This window comes from Pollicipes pollicipes, unplaced genomic scaffold (genome assembly GCF_011947565.3).
Source record: "Pollicipes pollicipes isolate AB1234 unplaced genomic scaffold, Ppol_2.1 Scaffold_7231;HRSCAF=8579_pilon_pilon_pilon, whole genome shotgun sequence".
Taxonomy (NCBI): Eukaryota; Metazoa; Arthropoda; class Thecostraca; order Pollicipedomorpha; family Pollicipedidae; genus Pollicipes; species Pollicipes pollicipes.
In genome coordinates, this window is record NW_023597034.1 from 36,661,913 (window position 1) to 36,678,765 (window position 16,853).

The window sequence follows — 16,853 nt, forward strand, 5'->3', positions numbered from 1 at the left end:
GTTATCGGCATCCCCATCTTGGAGAACTTCCAGAGGGCCCTTAGTGGGTTTTATCGTAAACTTGCTCAAAGTCAGAGTTAGAATAATTCAGAAGTGCTGCGAATCAGAGTTCGGAATTCGAGAGCGCTGCAAAAACGGAATTAAGCCTAAGTCTTACCACGAGACATTGCATTTTTAGGGACGATAAAGCCGAGGTGTAATCAACCTTCCAGCAAATCCTTGGAATGCCAGAAGTACCAGGATATATCTATAATACTTGCATACCAGGAGCAGGTGGCGCAGAGGCGTCCTACTGCGCACGTGTTTGGACTAGGGCGCGGGAGCACCGCTTTCCTGTGGCGACTGACGCTCCATGTACGGCCTCCAGCACGTGATGTGAGTAGGCGACCGCAGCACGAGACACGGGACCGCTTACTGCCTCCACTGGCCGCTGGTCGGACGCATATCCGCCAGGTTAGGAGATATGGCCTCCGTTGTCGGTCCTAGGGCATCGGCAGCGTTCAAAAGGAAAGTGAAACTCATGAAAAAACGACTGGAGAGAAAACAGCGCTAACTGCACGTCATGTCATCCAACATTCACATCGAACATCTCGGCAACACTCCGCGAGGGAAGCACAATGCCCCCATGGGAGGCTTGACATTGGGTCTTGCCGGGAGTGGCGCGCGGACGGCAGCCGGGGGCGGGGGCCGTCAGCGGCGGCGTCAGCGCGCCCGAGCTGGGCGGGCGGCGTCAGCGCGCCCGAGCTGGGCAGGTGGCGTCAGCGCGGCCGAGCAGCGCCGGCACCTGGCGGCCGGCGAGGTGAGAGTGCCGGCCCGGAGGCCGCCAACGGCCGCTCCGCCGAGCCGCCTCCGCCATTCCGCAGTTGTGGCGCAGCCGGGCGTGCCGGCGGATGCCTGGGTAGTGATAGGCCGCCACCGCCGCAAAGGGAGCAGCCATGCTCACGTGAGTACCGTGCCGTGTCTGCCAGCAGCGGTTTGCACGCGTTACGACTGGAACGGTATGGCTGGCATGGACTGTGTGGTAGTGTGGCTCCGTCACCGTTGTCCATGTCGTTCGGTGCGGGGTGCCTGGATGGATGACACGGGACATGTGGTAGCACGGCCCTCTCACTTGTCCCTGCCGTTCGGTGCGGGGTAGCTGAATGGATGACACGGGACATGTGGTAGCACGGCCCTCTCACTTGTCCTTGTCGTTCGGTGTGGGGTGACTGGATGGCTGACACGGGACATGTGGTAGCGCGGCCCCATCACTCGTCCCTGTCGTTCGGTGCGCGTTGCCTGGCTTCGGATGGCCTGACCGGACGTGCTCAGAGTTTCCGATTGCGTCTTGGGGGACCCTGCGGCAAGGTCCTGGCTCTGTTTGCTGAGGTTAGGAGAGGCTTTTAAGGCTCGGACGCCTTTTGCCGGTGCCATACAGCCATATGCTTTGAACCACGCTGTCGTACCGTACGCTGCCACACGAGAAAGGTTTTTGACCGTTTCCCCTCGAGGTCGTCGCAATTGTCAGTACAAAACTGTCCCACAATTGCAAGGCCGTTCCAGGTTGAAAACTTACTGCCGTGAACCGCGCGCGGATTTGGGATTCCCCTCCCACTGGGGAAGGTTTCTTCAGAAAGGTTCCATGCGCTTGTGGGGCCCGGAGGCCCTGTAGACCGTCCTAAACGTATGCATGGTTTTGAGAACGCGCGCTGACAAACTTAGCACAAGAACTCTGACGCAGGGCGTTACGGTCTCCGTAAGCCGCGTGGTAAGGTGCGCTACAGCTAGCATATCATATCACTCGCATATATCAAGAGATACATCACAAGAGACATATCACTCGCCTGCGTTGGGCAGGCGGGTGATAACGACCACGTAGCGAAAAGAAAGCTCTAGAACGATTTATGAAATAGATTTGTACACGTGCTACAGCTTGCTTCTAATCCGTAAATGTCGCTGGTGTAATTTTCAGACTCATCCAGGGTAATTCCCAGCTTCATATCCAAACGGCTTAGCTGTTATAGCACCACGAATAGTCTGAGATTTCAGTTGACACGGCACCACTGGCGAGACATCAGAACCGACAGTGCGCGCCGCGTTGTCATAAAACTGCTTCACAGGACATGCCCAGTCAGCGTCGAGGTTATAGACGCTGTTCTTTACGGTGATGGTGACTGAGCCAGGCCACCTAAGGCAGCACTTATGATTCCAGGGTGATTGTAACCAGGACTGTTATGGGTGCGACACTTCTCCACTTTTTGTAATGCCTGTCTGATCGATTTTTCACGTCGAAGTGTTGCTCACTTCCATGCACCAGTAACCACTGAGCATCCCATGCGGTGCAGCTTTAGGAGATTGCCGCCTGCACTCTAACAGTGGCAAAGCTCACGTGCTATTTAGCGCAATCCAATCCGAAAAACGTGAACTAGCAATAATGAACCGACTTTGACTTCACGAATAGTTTGTGGTGCTGGATTGTGAGCACTGATGAAACGCGGATGCCGGGTTGCGTAAGTACATTCGGTGTGTTAACTGAATCGGGCGAATCAGGGTCGTAGATATGATGAAATGGATTTCCGTGCCATTTAAGCTCTTTAAGACTGGTGATAGACGTACCAGTAATGCCTGGAATACCAGGCATTGAACTTAAGACGAACGCATCTTCACATTCACACGCAAACATTGACGTGCTATTTCATGGCCGTAGTTGGTGTTTCTGTACGTGACAGCTAATGCGTTCAAAGCCGAATGCATCCAAAAATATCGGGACCAAAATAGATAGTCCTTGAGCGTTCAAGGTATAACGCACTGATCGCCACCTATGGATAACACCGTCAACAGCATCTGGTACTCCGAACAAGCGAGAAGCCTCAAAACTAGTGTAGTGGAGCCCTGAATGATCGGCCACGCCCCAGCAGGTTGTACAGGGTTTTCGGCAAGCGCGGCTCGTGCCTGGGCACGTGTACGGGCAAGACCAATCCGATAAACAGCGTGACAGACCAGTGTGAAACCCCCTGAGCGATCGAGAGTGCCTTGACGGGCTAGCATAGAAACCCTCAGCAGCGTTTTGGGATGCTTTGAGGAAAAAGGAAGCGCTCAAGTTTAATGTGGTTAGCCCCTGAGCAATGGGAAACACCCATTATGGTTAACAGTGTTGAAAAGTACGTAGGGTTCTCCGCAAGTTAAATTGATTGGAAATATCCGTGACGTCCAAGGAACCAATGCAAAGCTGCCTCCTGAGCATTGAATGTTGCGGTAAGTTATCTTATAGGGTTCCCGGCCGCAGCGCAAGGCTCTCCGAGCAAATGAAAATGTGCCAAATCAACGTCAAGGGCACCATAACGATCGCAAGAGGCCTGGCAGGTAAACTAAGGCTCCCGACAGCAAAGCCCAACTTTCCGAGATGGAAATGGAAAGAACCTGAGGTGGTCCTGCGAACTTTCGAGAGTTATTTTACATGTTAACATATGCGGTCCCAGACGACAGCCAGATACATAATAAAGATATATGAAGATAAACGTCAATACCATCCAACCAGATAAAATAAACCGGAGCCAATGTGAAAGGCCCTCGAGCGATCGGCATGGCGGGCAAGTCAGCATACAGGGGACTCAGCCTGAGGGGCTCGGACAATAGTGCAAAGCCCCCCGAACCAAAGAGAAGGACCCAAGTTAAGTGTGAAGCGCCCCAGATCTATCGTGAGTGCCGCGGCACGTGGACGGGGCCTCCTGGCAGCAGCACAGTGCTCTCTGAGATAGTGGCAAGAGTACTAAACGTGTAAGGCCTCTGAGTGATAGTGCACACATCAACGTATAGGGAACCTGGTAGTAAGCCAATGCCGTAAACACGACCATCTTAGTAAGTCATAAGTTATTTTTGTTTACTCTTGGGTCTGTCATCTTCGTTCGTGGCTCCCACTGGTCGCAGAAGACACGTAACCATCTCATTGTTTGCGCTCTGTGCAGCATACCTGCGTGTGTAATCCCGGTTTGGCACCTCTGGGCTCCTCCGGACCCCATGGGGGCCCCAGTGGGAGAGGGAAATGGGCGATGGCCCACTCGCTCCTCACTGGATCCGTCCTTGGTGTGGACAAGCTCCTCATCCTTTGCGCCGTTTTTTATTGCACCTTTCCTAACAGTGAATGTGATTGTGAACACTTCGTAGTATGTGTTGTCCTGTGTAAGGACAGTTTACTTTAAACTTAATAACGTGCTCCTTTTGCTAATTTTGAGCGGTTCATTTTAAAAGAAAATCGATGTCATTTAAGTTCAATAGGTCGCGACAGCAGCTTCTTATTCAGTTCGGGAAGTGACAGTCCTCCCCCAAGTTTAAGAACAGAGTGGGTCAAATATTGATGAAACTGTTTTGCGTTCATTAGGATATCTTTAGCCATGTGTCTCAGCTTAGCTTCCTAACTTATTTTGCGGAAGTGCGCCCATGCAACAACCCATACAGCACACCGTTTTGCCTCGCTTTGAGTAAAGAGGTGATTAACGTTAACCTCTATGGACTGTACATGACGTATTGCTGATTAATGCCCCCATTACTACCGCAGGAATTCGGACCGTCGTGGTCCGATGGACTTGCGTGCACGTAACCACTACTTCAGCATAGGGTTCTTGATTGAAGTATGTCACAGTAACGGTCGTCGGCGCCGCATTTGTCGCGTCGGTGGTCGTGACATGGAAAATTACGCCGCCGTTGCGATGGAGCACACGTTTCAAGGCCTAATGAAAGCGTGCAGCATATTGCCCCGCTTACGCCTGTGAGCCGGATGAGATCACGACTTAGCCTGCTCTCGCGCTGGCCATGACAGTGCGTTGGGGTGAGTGAGCTGTTTCGCAATGAACCGGACGCTCGGCAGGGATGACTGACTGCCGCCTGTGTGACTCGGCTGCCGCCGACTGCGTCAGTTGCGCAACGAGATGACCAGCCGTCCCAGTGCACGCACACTGCGTGTTAAGCCAAAACGGAGAAAAACGCGAAGGGAAGGCGTCGGAAGGTTGCTGGGTGCGATCCACGCTTTGCGGTGGTGTACGCTACTAAGTAAGGATAAGCTGTGCTCGCTTCGACGCACTATCATCATGCAGCTGGCCGTACACCCATGGCTGTGTCATAAGCAGTGGAGTCATTGTCATGGCTGGAGAGCACGGGGATGTCGTGTGTGTCGTGTCGTCGTGTCGATCAGCGCATGTCGCTGACGCGTCGCAAAACTGCATAGGCCATCCGAGGCTGGAATGAAAGTCGTAAGAGCGGAATCGTAAAGTAGACGTTAGTTTGCACCTTTCATCGTGCGCCCAAGTGATCTGGGCGTGGCTACTGATGCCAGAAATTCATCCGATCACCAAGTTAGAACTAAACTTCAAAATTACAAAGATGTAACGAAGGCTTAGTTTTGCATTTACATTGTATAAGCCAAAATCATCCCAAGGAAAAATGGTGGTGATGAACGAATCCGCGCCACCTTCCGCAAAGTTAGCAAAACCGCATGAGTTTGCCATTCAAGGAGGGTTCAACGACATCAGAACTAGACCGATCATAGGGATTGAGAAATGATTCCGACTGTCACCTTAATTTTCAACTCTCTCCTGTTTCGAGTCAGTAAGACACTTTTTTGCGGAGCAGGGCGATCGCAGGTGTAATCATCAGCATGCAGATGATACGCGAATGCAAACGAGTGAGGCCTGCCGATTTTGAGATACAGTATGTACAGAAGTTATCAATGCGTGTGTTAGCCTCATCTCGCCGCAGTGCCTGGCCGCTGAATATGGACGTTTTGCCTACATGCGGCGCTCAGTTATTTCGTAAGCTGAAAGTAATCTGTAGGTGTTATGTTGGTAATATTGCGACGCTGCAAAGATATGTCACCTGATCAAAGGCCCTGCATTCAAATGCCTTGCAAACCTTGCAGTCCAATATTTCAAGAACTGTGCCATTTGATGATGAACGTTTCATGGCGTAGCTTTAGCTTTTTTGCCATTGATGGTCGCAAAACATAGAGCCGCTTGTGTCAAGCTGGGCCGGGCATTTTTTACACAAATTTCCGGCTTAATCAACTCGCTCGCTGAGACTCGCTCGGTCCGGCGACAGGCTTGTGAAGGTCGGTAAGACATATTTTGCGGTGTGGAACAAGTAAGGTGACGGCAAATGAAAGCTGTCGGGCGGAGACCTGTCAATATAATACTCGCACACTCACATATAGCTTGACTTGAGAGTCGGCTTGCCACCGATCCTGGCAGGCTTAGAAATTTTTATCGACGACGTCGAGTGATCTCACATAATTTACGGCTTGAGCAAATGTAATCAAAATGTTCGCAAAGAACGCATATATTTTGGATGAATGGTGGGAAGAGACATTGGTCAATTTCCGGTCCATTACATGTACACCAATGGGCTGGGGAGACTTCGCCCAAACATCGCCTTTACCGTTCGCTTCATATTTTTATCTTTTCTGGCTGCTAAGATCTAGTATCAATCATCAAAAATTCCCCCTTATTTTGCGGCGTATTTTGCGGTCCTACGCATGATTTGCGCATGATACTGCAGACTGTTTTACACATCAACCCATTTTGTTGCCATTACGATTGTTCATTTTCTCTCCCGCCGGTATGTTCCAGTTTCGTGCCGCTGCAGTGCCAGGTCGCCGATATATGGGGGGTTTTCGCAGCGCTCCAATAATATTCCTCTCCACGTGATGTCATGTAAAGTCTTTGCGTTCGCAGCGCGGTACGTTTTCTGTTAACGTCTTCGTAATTTTCGTGACGATAGGTGCGCAGCCGAGACAATAGCATTTACGCTTGCGCGCACTGAGCGTGCCACTAGCAATGCAAAGTACAAATGATGCTACTCGCCATGCACAACACATATTTTCTTTACCCGCCGTCGGCCCTGGGCACGAGAATTCACTATATATAAATGAGCTTGCTGCGCCATGTATGTCTCAATTCGATCAAATGTCGGAAAGGGATTCTGCGCATCCGGCAAAAATTATACGTGACCTCACGTAAAATCTGTCGTCCAGGTCGCTGAGAACACACCCCTGAACCCGGCTTCGACCCGCTGTGTTCTTCAGCGTTTTCTCCTCTAGTTAATTTTTTCTTTATCCATGTCAACCGAACAGCAGTGGGGGGAGGGGGTTCGTGGTGATACGCAATGTCGGAGGAGAAGCATGCCTGATCAGTGTGCATGAGATTTCCTGGCAATATATATGGCACAGCTTTTCAAGGATAGTGCTTTTTGTTGGTGAGAGGGGCGTCATCTTGCGATCAGTGGCTGCGAAGATGTAAGAGCCTAATGTAAGAGCCGCGAAGGTGTCAGAGCCTTGCCAGATCTACGGCCGCGTCGGTTTCATAATTCGAATTAACGTGCGTCCTTGCTCAGGGTAAAGGATGGCGAGGAAATACAGGTGATGAATTCTTAGCCCAGTGTATCCACTCAACGGTTCCGAATTTCGTTATCATGCTTTCGTGCAATTTGAGTTTTTCATCCATTTCACATAATTATCTGGGCACTTACCAAGTGACGCTTAAGAATGAAGTACAAAAAAATATAAATGTGTCACGGGTGATTGACTAATCATAGCTTTACTCCACAGCTCAATATCCTGTTATCATTGAGCATGGAATTGGACCAAATCAATACTTCCATGTCAAGCAGTTGCGCTCAAGCTTTCGAAGGGCATATCATGTTCTGATATCACCTGCACATCGTCTTATCGTCTACAGCCCATCGCACGGTGCAGAAACTTCAACATCAACAAGATCATAAATGCTACCTTGCTTAGCGGCGTTTCCGGTGGTGGAAAGTGCTGCTCATGTTCCTGGGTGACTTGACCTGGTGCCACGGTCTTGAAGTCTTGGATCACGAGATAGATTGTTATCGCGTGGATCGTGGATGGTCTTCAAATGTCTCGGATCACTGATGGCTTGGACCGGGGCAGCGGGCCAAGATCTTGGTTCGCCTGATGAGCGCATTCCGGCCGGCAGGATAACGGACCGGACGAGCAACGCGAAGGCGGTGATCTTCATCCTGGCCGTCGCTGCCAGCTTAGCTATCCTCATTATAGTCGGCGTCGAGCTCAGTAAGTGCCCTCTAAGTGCCGTGCAACAACTTCCGGGACCGTGCTACTTTATTCTGTCTTGCAGTTGCGAATATGTTTATAATTGGAATGCACGCCCACGCCGATCTTTGGCTGCCTTTCCCAAATAGCCTGCGATCTTGCAGTGTCAATGGCTGGAGTATTGTTACCTCAATAAATGGAAGATACCAGGACAAACCGTCCGTAGCACGACACTCATTCCCGGCATTCACACGATTTTTGACCTATATGGTTCACTTGGTTCCTTAGATACCAGTTACATTTTAGATGCCAGTTACATTTTTGGCATAAGTCAGTAGGACAACTGATACAGATCGTGCTATTTTTGGGATAATGGCTTCCAGACAGCAAAAAAGACTGAACACCACTAGCAATGCCAGAAAAAGCACCCCAATTGGACATAAGCATAATCAGCAGGAATCAGCGGTCAACCTCAAATCTCGGCATAACCCAAACATCGAGCTTTCCGCCAGTGATCTCGTGACCTGGTTTTGATATCAGCAGGTCAAACCGTGCGCATTTATTCCGTTTCATAATTCAAAAATGCCTTTTGATTAGACGTTTATCGATAGCAGTTCTAAAAGCATCGGAACTTAATGTTTGAAATGGGATCAGTGACTTGGCATGTTCAACAGTATTTGTGGGAACCATGATCTACGCTTACAATTTTGTGTATTTCTTGTAACAATAATGCATGGAACACAATCTTGCTTGGCTGGTGGGTTGAAGCAGGTGGTGGACATGGACTGGATGGTGCAATGACATGCTCATGTAAGCTCATTTTTGGCGCTGCCCGGACGCACTCCTCTGATGTGTCTGATTCACAAATCGTAATGATAAGGGACCGATCAGGGCGGCGGAGGTGTCTTGATAAAGAGCGCATCAAGGGAAAAATGGAGTGCACAAGAAAGGCTTGTTTTAGGATACATCAGAAAATATATAAACTACTAGAACGTGACGAAAATAATTCCTAAACTGGATCTCCTCTTGTGTCAGCTACCGAACTAGCGCCGCATTTTTGCTAGCAGTAGGGAGGTACATTGAATACAATATAGGTACAAATGTACGTTGGCACACAGCATCGAAGCCCAAGACTTCAGCTGGCTTCTCTCGTGAGATCGTTAACTTATGAAGATCTGATTCGCCTCAGCGAGTGTCCTATGGGCAGTTCAGAGCATATTGCGCTCCAATGCAGTAATTATCCCCGCGATTAGACTGTCAGCACCTTTTCGGGGTGTTCAGAGCGGTGTTAGGTGCCTGGGAAGCGAGGGCTTGCTGCTGACAGGTGCAGCCTGGTAAAATGATACAACTGGGCAGTTTGTAGCCTTCTATTAAAGTGGAAGTGAGCTCCGTACCCCACATCACAACTTTGAGGGTAAACTGAATAAATTACAGGGAGGAACGCGTTCTTGTGTATTTTGATGGTAGGTGTGGGCATTTTTCCTTGCTCAGCACATAACTTATTTTGTGACGCCACACCGTTGACAGGAGGATGAACATGCAAAACCCCTGGGTAGCGCCATATCGAGCTTGGCCAGCCATGATTTTGTGGTTTTATTGCAAAATAGTTTCCAAGACGCTGAAAATGATGCTTAGCGAGAGGGACGACGTTCTGGTCGGTGCCTGCTAATACATCCTCTTTTGTAATGCGGGATGTGCGTGCATACATTTTCTTACATTCCGCTTCGCGCGTCACTCTTCGGGGATCGGTGGGGCTTCTCCAGCGGAGCGTACGACGGCGAGCAAGCCGGCCATGGCCAGGAATTCCCCCCGCCTAACCGAACACGACCATAGGACCGAGCGGGACCTGAGAGTCCGGCGCTGCTGCCGGTCGGCCCATATTTGTTGACCGGATCCGCGAGGAAAACGGTGTGAGTGGCCCGGCCAGGTGGGGAAAGCCGCCGTTTTCCCCGTAACGGCCATGACGGTGGCCTCTTCTGGAAGTCAAGGTTGAGAGTCCGTGAAAGGTGGGGGAATCCTTTAGGAGAGTCCAGGAGAGGGGCTTGAGGATGGAGTCTCCCGGGGAGTTCCGAGGAACGAGGAACTAGGAGCGTGGAGGAGAAGTGGTGGTGACAACCAGGCGGCGATATCTGGCTTTGCGGACAACGTGACACCGGCGACAACATGCACGCGTAAGCCCACAGGCTATCCCCACCCTCACCGGGCCATGGACGGCTGGCGCTCCTGTGTCCCCTGAGCCCTCCCTACCGGGCGGGCGTGGGCCACGGCCTCCTGTTCTCTCCCGTGCAGTTAGGGAAGGGGAGGGGGGGGGGGGGCACTGGCCACGGAACCCTCCCGGATGGCCAATGTGTTTCGGGCCCGCTCCCATAGTTAAGGAGGGGGAGCGTGACGTGTCACGTGGTTCGTCTGTCGTAGTGATTTTGTAAATACAAGTAGCAGTCTGCATTTTAAATGGTTCAGTGTGGAAGCGAGCCTGGAGTTATTTGGTCAGGCGGCGACAGGGTACTCGCGCCCGGCGTGAGTGGGAATGGTGACTGAGGCTGTTAACATGCGTCTCGGCGCGACAGCTCGCCCGTCAACCCGCGCCGAGGCTATCTTGGTTTCGTTGTTGGAACCGACCCCGAGACACTGTGCTGCGCAGCAGCGGAAAGCTGCGAGCGGTGGGCGTGACCGAAGGAATGGTGGGCCGCCCACCGTGGACGGAGCGCGGGGAGCGACGTCTGAACAGGGAGCCTTCATCCTGGAGGTCAGACGCGGGAGCGAGTCGTCGGCCAGCTTCGGACGCCTGACGTCGGCCCAGCGGCGGCGTCTGTGCCGAGCTGATGAATTAACACGATACATTTTAAGCAGGGCTTAAGCGTGGCTTTATGGAATGTTTGATGTGCGATAAAAAAGTTCGCTGGCTTGACGAGGACTCACGCAGGCCAGCCAATAATGCCAAGGCGCTGGATGAAAGGGGGGGAGGGGCATCCGCGTGCCAGCCAAGAATGAGTGGGTTGAAGTGGGCGCCAGCGTATGTGCATGCTTGGAGTGAGTGTGGTGGGGCGCCGAATGCGTGGAGTCTGCGTGGATAAGTTAAGGCCGACGGGGTGTCCATGGTTGTTACACAGCGGGCCCTTGCCAATGTAATTCGCCAGTGGCGTGGGACCCTTGCCAGGTGAGCGCACTTTCGGCGCATCCGGTTCCGCTGCCCCGTTCAAACATTATCATAAGCTGCAAAGGTGGAGGTGGTATGCCGTGGTTAAGGGCGCACAGCCATGCACGGGAAGACAGCCGTCCATGGTGCTTGACTGGATCTACCATCTCGCCGGTGCCCCGGTCATCCGCTTCATCCTAGCTTTGTGACTCAAATGAGTGTGTGTTGATGTCGGGTGTACCGGAGTCACCACGTGCCGAGTCGTGCGCTAGCATCATCTGGCTCGTATGCTGACCACTGGGCTCCTCTTTATAAGTTCGCTCGTGTGGGGAGGCGTGACGGCAGCAGCCGGCGGCGCTTAACATCCAGGGGCGGCCAGACAGCCGCGCAGCGCACGTCGTCACTTCCAGAACCACCACCCACAGATGCTACACCATGCTTTATTGTTAAGTGCGCAGAGTGCCGTAAACCTATCCATAGTGCATGGCTTACGGCATTGGCCAAACCCTCGAGCCTTGCAATTGCTTTTCCTCCGACGCAGCGAAAAACAACTCTGTGATGGTGAATTCATTCCAAAAGGTCCTTCTCCATGTCAAATCGAGGCTCTCAATGACTACAAAGATGACTTTGTCCTGATTCCAAATGGCACTTTTGCGACCGATTAATGTCAAAATGTTTGTGGTGGTCTAAGTTAGTCGCTGAATCGGGCTTTCACACGCAAGTCTTCAGCGCACATTCACCGACCAAATTCTGATACCCGGTGGTCTGCGCAATCACAAAGGAGACTTTCTGTCAAAATAGGACACTTCTTCACATCAGGGACCGGCAGACTAAATTGTGTGGAGGACAGTGTCAAAGCGCATTTTGCCAACAGCTACGTGATGAAAGCGCACAAAAGACGCACCGGTTCGGGCTGATCAGTTAAACAGATGCAAGCTTTTGTGCTATGAATTAGCATGTGGAGACTCTGTGAAGACGTGTTTGAGTAGGAACACCATGACCGTCATAAAGTAGCCGTTCTGCTGACCTCACAGCCTTTGTGCCATCTGTCACCTTGATGTACATGGCCATAATGAGATATACGCCGGATACACCGTCTGGCAAGGTGCGCTCTGTCGCAGAGAGAAAGCCCGGCAAGAGATCGCTGGAAGAGCGCCCAAGGCCCGCCTCAAATTTATAAGAAAAGCACATGATGGCTGACGAGGTTTGGATGTCAGTCTCTTCTTTTCACCGCCCCGGCAAGATCGAAAGTGGCTTGCCTTATTCTGTTCCATCCGTGCCACGATCAATGCACATCCATGTTAACCATGCAACATCCATCAACAACAAACAGGGAGAAGACTCATGAGAGCAATATCTCAAGGCGCTGTCGAATGGCGCGTAAAATATACCGGGGGAGGGGGCGGACATAAACCGCGTTTTCGACATGGAAAAGGCTAAATAGGTGTTTTTATAAGCTTACATCCGTTTTAGCCGATAAAAACTGGTAGAAAGGAGAGTCGCAGAAACTCGTTTCAGCAAGCTGAAATACCAACTCTCGTACACGTGCTCACGGCAATGGTCAACTGTGTCCCAATCGCTCAGTTGGATAGAGCATTTGCCTTGCGGCCCACCAATTTGGGCGTGTGGGTTCGAGTCGCTTCAGGCGCTTGCTGTTTGTCCGTGACAAGGGCGGTTGATGGCAATGACCGCGCTTAAGGTCAGGTGACGTCAGAGGGCAGGACGGACCGTGCCGATCATTGCGGCGCGCTTAACTGAATTCCGTCGTCGATCGCCACCAACGCGACAAATAGCCACCGCCAAAAGCCGCCGAGGACGCCACCAAATTCTGTCGTCAGATCTAGAATTTCTCGATCGTATGTTGGTTGCCGGAGCCCACACAAAATGTACTGTTCAGAGAGTGTTTTCATCCTAGAATCTATTCATTCGAAAAGGTTCGACGAATCTCGAAAAGAGCTTCTAAAATGGCGCGCCATGACTGGCATTGTTCGGGCGCATGTCTCCGCTCGGCAGCACCAGGTCCGGCCGGCGGGCGGGCGTGAGCTAGCATGCCGGCGTGAGTCGGCATCGGTGGCGCGGCTCCGCTGGCCGGACAGAGCTGGTTTCGCCACCGGGCGTGATTCCGGGGAGGGAGCTCAGCGCACGCTTGAAGGTCACTCCAAGGTCGGAGCTACAACCGGTCGTAGGTTAACCCAGCAAAATGTCTCATGCGTAATCTCACCAGCTGCTAAGCATGTTTCGTTTGCGTGCATTCTGACCTGGGGTCATTCATGAGCCCCGTCTCATCTAGTCAACCTTTAAGCTTTGTCCGAATGGGTTTAGCGCCAAACCATTGAATGTAGCCGTGTATCCAATGCAAGGTATGAAAAGCTTTGACCGATATATAAACGTCATTTTAACCCGATGTTAACCCCTTTTTTGAGAGTGCCGCAAACCTCCCATCCAACGCATTTTTAGAATAATTTCGGAACGGTTTGAGCACGATGTTGAGAGTTTGGCTGGCTCCAAGTTCACCCATGATGGTGATCGGTATTAAACATGGAGCGTGAATGGAAGCACATTCAGAGACTAACAAAAGGGGAGCTACGTTTTTGATTACACACACCCTGAAGTTCTGAGTGATGTCGCATGACTGAACCTCACGGACCTTGGCAGGGACACGTTCGCAAATAACGCGTGGAGGGCCGAGGGTGCGAAAACGGTCATATGGTTTTTTCGACTCCACTGATTCTCAGTGATTGCGGTTATTCTCACACAACCTTTTTTAGATCAAAGATGAGTTGCGAACAGCATTCTCGGTATTGCGAATCGATCCGTATCTACAAACGTTTCGCCTCGGGCGTGGACGTAGGCCACATGAACTTTCACGGAGCGAGGGGTGGATCTTTCCCGGAGATGAGGGGCTGGCTCGGCCCGTGCCCATAATTTTGCTCTTACCATGGAAGCTAACTATTTTTCACCGCTGATTTGCATCTCCTTGCAGTTTCAGAACAAACACTGCAGGCCTTTAATAGCTTTGTCATTCCAGCATTTTACGAAATTTACATGCAAGCCGATAAAGCCTGACACGTTTTTAACCTCTTTGCAGTATGAACAAACTTGACGTGATTTTGGATTAAGCGAAATAGAGCTTGATGAAAAATAAGCTTGAATGAGAGGGTCCTTCTGCGATGGGTGCCAAAACGTTGAGAGGCTTTCCTTTGCTCAGTTCAGCATTTACGCACGTAATCGGATTAAATTTGTGTTGTAGTTCCATGTATAACTTATATCAATTACCCGGTGTGAATTTTTCAAACTATTCAGTTCGTTATAACCAATACTTCCTGTGTACATTTCTGTTTGCTGCAGTGAGTGTGTACAGACTAAACACGATCACTCGGGTAATAAATATGTACTGGTGCACAAATATTGATTTTTACCAAACGCTTAGTTGCAAGGTTTTGCATGTGCAAAATTTATGTGCATGATTCTGTATATACGCATGTAAACGCATGGTATTTTGACCGCATACGTAAACCTCTGCGTCGCATTTAGTGGATCATGCCGCTCAACACATGGCATTGCCATGAGGAAGAAGACATTTGGATTGTATTTCTTTGTATGTGCGATTTTTCAGCTTTTACGCGTGCATATTTTCCCCATGTCGTAGTTATGCATGTTTGTATGCACGGATTTAAGTAAGGCTTTATGGAGCAAGGTCATTGTCATCAGCAAAGAATCCCCTGAGCTTCTGGTTTTTCACCATGATGAGTTCAGAGATTTTATATCGACACCCATCGACCTTCCGCACACCTGGCAAACATTGGTTATGCTGTCAATAATCACTGACAAGGTAATCCATGTTTGCTTGGTAATGTGTAAACAGTATCTTCTGGTGTATTAAAGGTCGATAGTTACCAGCATACGAATATTAAACTAAGAATTAAATAAGAGCGTCTAAAATAATGAAGAACATGGTCATGCTAAGGCGGGTAAAAAGTAATCGGAGACCGGCTGATGCACCAGACATTCAGAGTCGTGGTATTACGGCAGCGGCGGCAGGTAGTAAGTCAGTAACGGTGGTACTAACGACTCAAGGTTTGAAGAATCGGAACAGCGGTATGAAATAAAAAGTGCGTTGCTTTCTGTGGTCATGATATTCGACAACTATCAGTGAGGGCCGCTCCCCCGTCGTCATTAATTTCTGACTGGTGGTGCTGCAGTAGCGCCTTAGCCGACAGTGCGGCAATTTCAGTGGTATCAAGAAGTGCAACGACTAAACCAGACTTTGCTGGAGGACCCGCTAAGTGTGCTGGAATCCGTTGCCAGAGCTGGCTCTCAATTGGGGCAGCATGCAAACGAGTGTGCGCACTGCACACCGCTCTATGTTTACTTCAGTTCTAGGTGTTTATTTTAACGACGCACGTGGGTGTAGTGTTTATGAATGTCATAATCGCACTGCAGCAAGATTGAGCGGCTGCCGGCTTGCCTGCGCTATGACGGCAGCCAAAATCCAGAGTCCCCGAATGTGGACCATAAGTCATAATTTTTAAACGAATGGGCTATGCATCCATCTCACCGACCTTTCTTCTCGTACGGATTTTGGTGTAGCTGCTATTTGGGATTAGCACACACGCTGAGCAGTGACTGATACTTGAGCCCCTATTCCGCCATCAAATCGTCAAAATCCGGGTCAATGGTATAACGGGACCAACGGCAACGGCACCTTTGGCAGCGAAAGCCAACGTGCCGCAACATTCGGCACGGTTCTCCTGCCATTTGACGTCATTTGACCTTAAGCGCGTCCGCTGTCACCGGCCGTGCGCCATCCCAGTTCGGGACAGCGACGCGACCCAGTTCCGCCACGGGTGGCAGAATCAGAGGGCGGCTGCTGGAACCAACTGAGCTCCCGCCACGAACGTCCCCATATCAAAACCGTGCCGTCATGCAAACAACAGCCGATAATGTCCTGTATACTTCTGTAATCGCTGGTTTTACTAGAGGCGTCATGGTAGTATTGACCTCGAAATAATTTTTTCTGTCTAAAACAGGTTCCAGCAGGTCACCTCAGGAGGCCATCCTAACTTCCATTGAGTGTCATGACACTGGAAATGGGGTCGCGACATAAGTAGTGTCCCGGCCCCCACTGTGTTCCAAAATATGCGCAGGGGCTTCCATCTCTAACACATGTCTTTCGTTGTAACTGTCCCATACTGTGCTGCTGTACCACATAAAGCTGTACCATTGATACCACTCCCGTGTGAGTTTGATCTTTAACACGCGCCCAGGTGGCCGACCTAGAAACCCTTCGTTCGGGTGGGCGGGGGGGGGGCAACTTGACCACCTCCCCCCCCCCCCTGAGGTCTCGGGAACTAAGAAAGCTAGAGACACGAAATTTACAGGGTGTGTTGACTTGTACGTGAACTCATTTAGGCCAGAGTTTCAAGTTCCTAGGTCATGACCTTCGGGTCGAAAAAGGCCAAACAAGAGTCAAGTTCCAGGTTGGTCCCCAAAGTGCGCCCAGAATCTAGATAACCGTCCGTAAGTAAAAGGCCACATGATCAGATCGAAGGATTCCCTAGAAATTGCCTTCGCTGAAACGACCTGACTTTGACCTGCAATAGGTCAGTGACCTTACGAGGCACACCTATTTTTTTTGATGCCCAACGATCCGCTATTCAATTTTCTACAGCTATGCAA

The 16,853-nt window shown here is 50.7% G+C and overlaps 1 protein-coding gene across 1 annotated transcript in view; it reads left to right on the forward strand.

Moving 5' to 3' along the window:
• The first annotated feature begins 860 nt into the window (after positions 1-860).
• LOC119110068 (glutathione hydrolase 1 proenzyme) overlaps positions 861-16,853 on the forward strand; it is a 32,451-nt gene continuing 16,458 nt past the window's right edge. The window contains exons 1-2 of the mRNA XM_037233811.1: positions 861-943; positions 7,965-8,059. Coding sequence (XP_037089706.1) covers positions 936-943; positions 7,965-8,059 — 103 coding nt within the window. The 5' untranslated portion in view covers positions 861-935. The remainder of the gene's footprint in view (positions 944-7,964; positions 8,060-16,853) is intronic.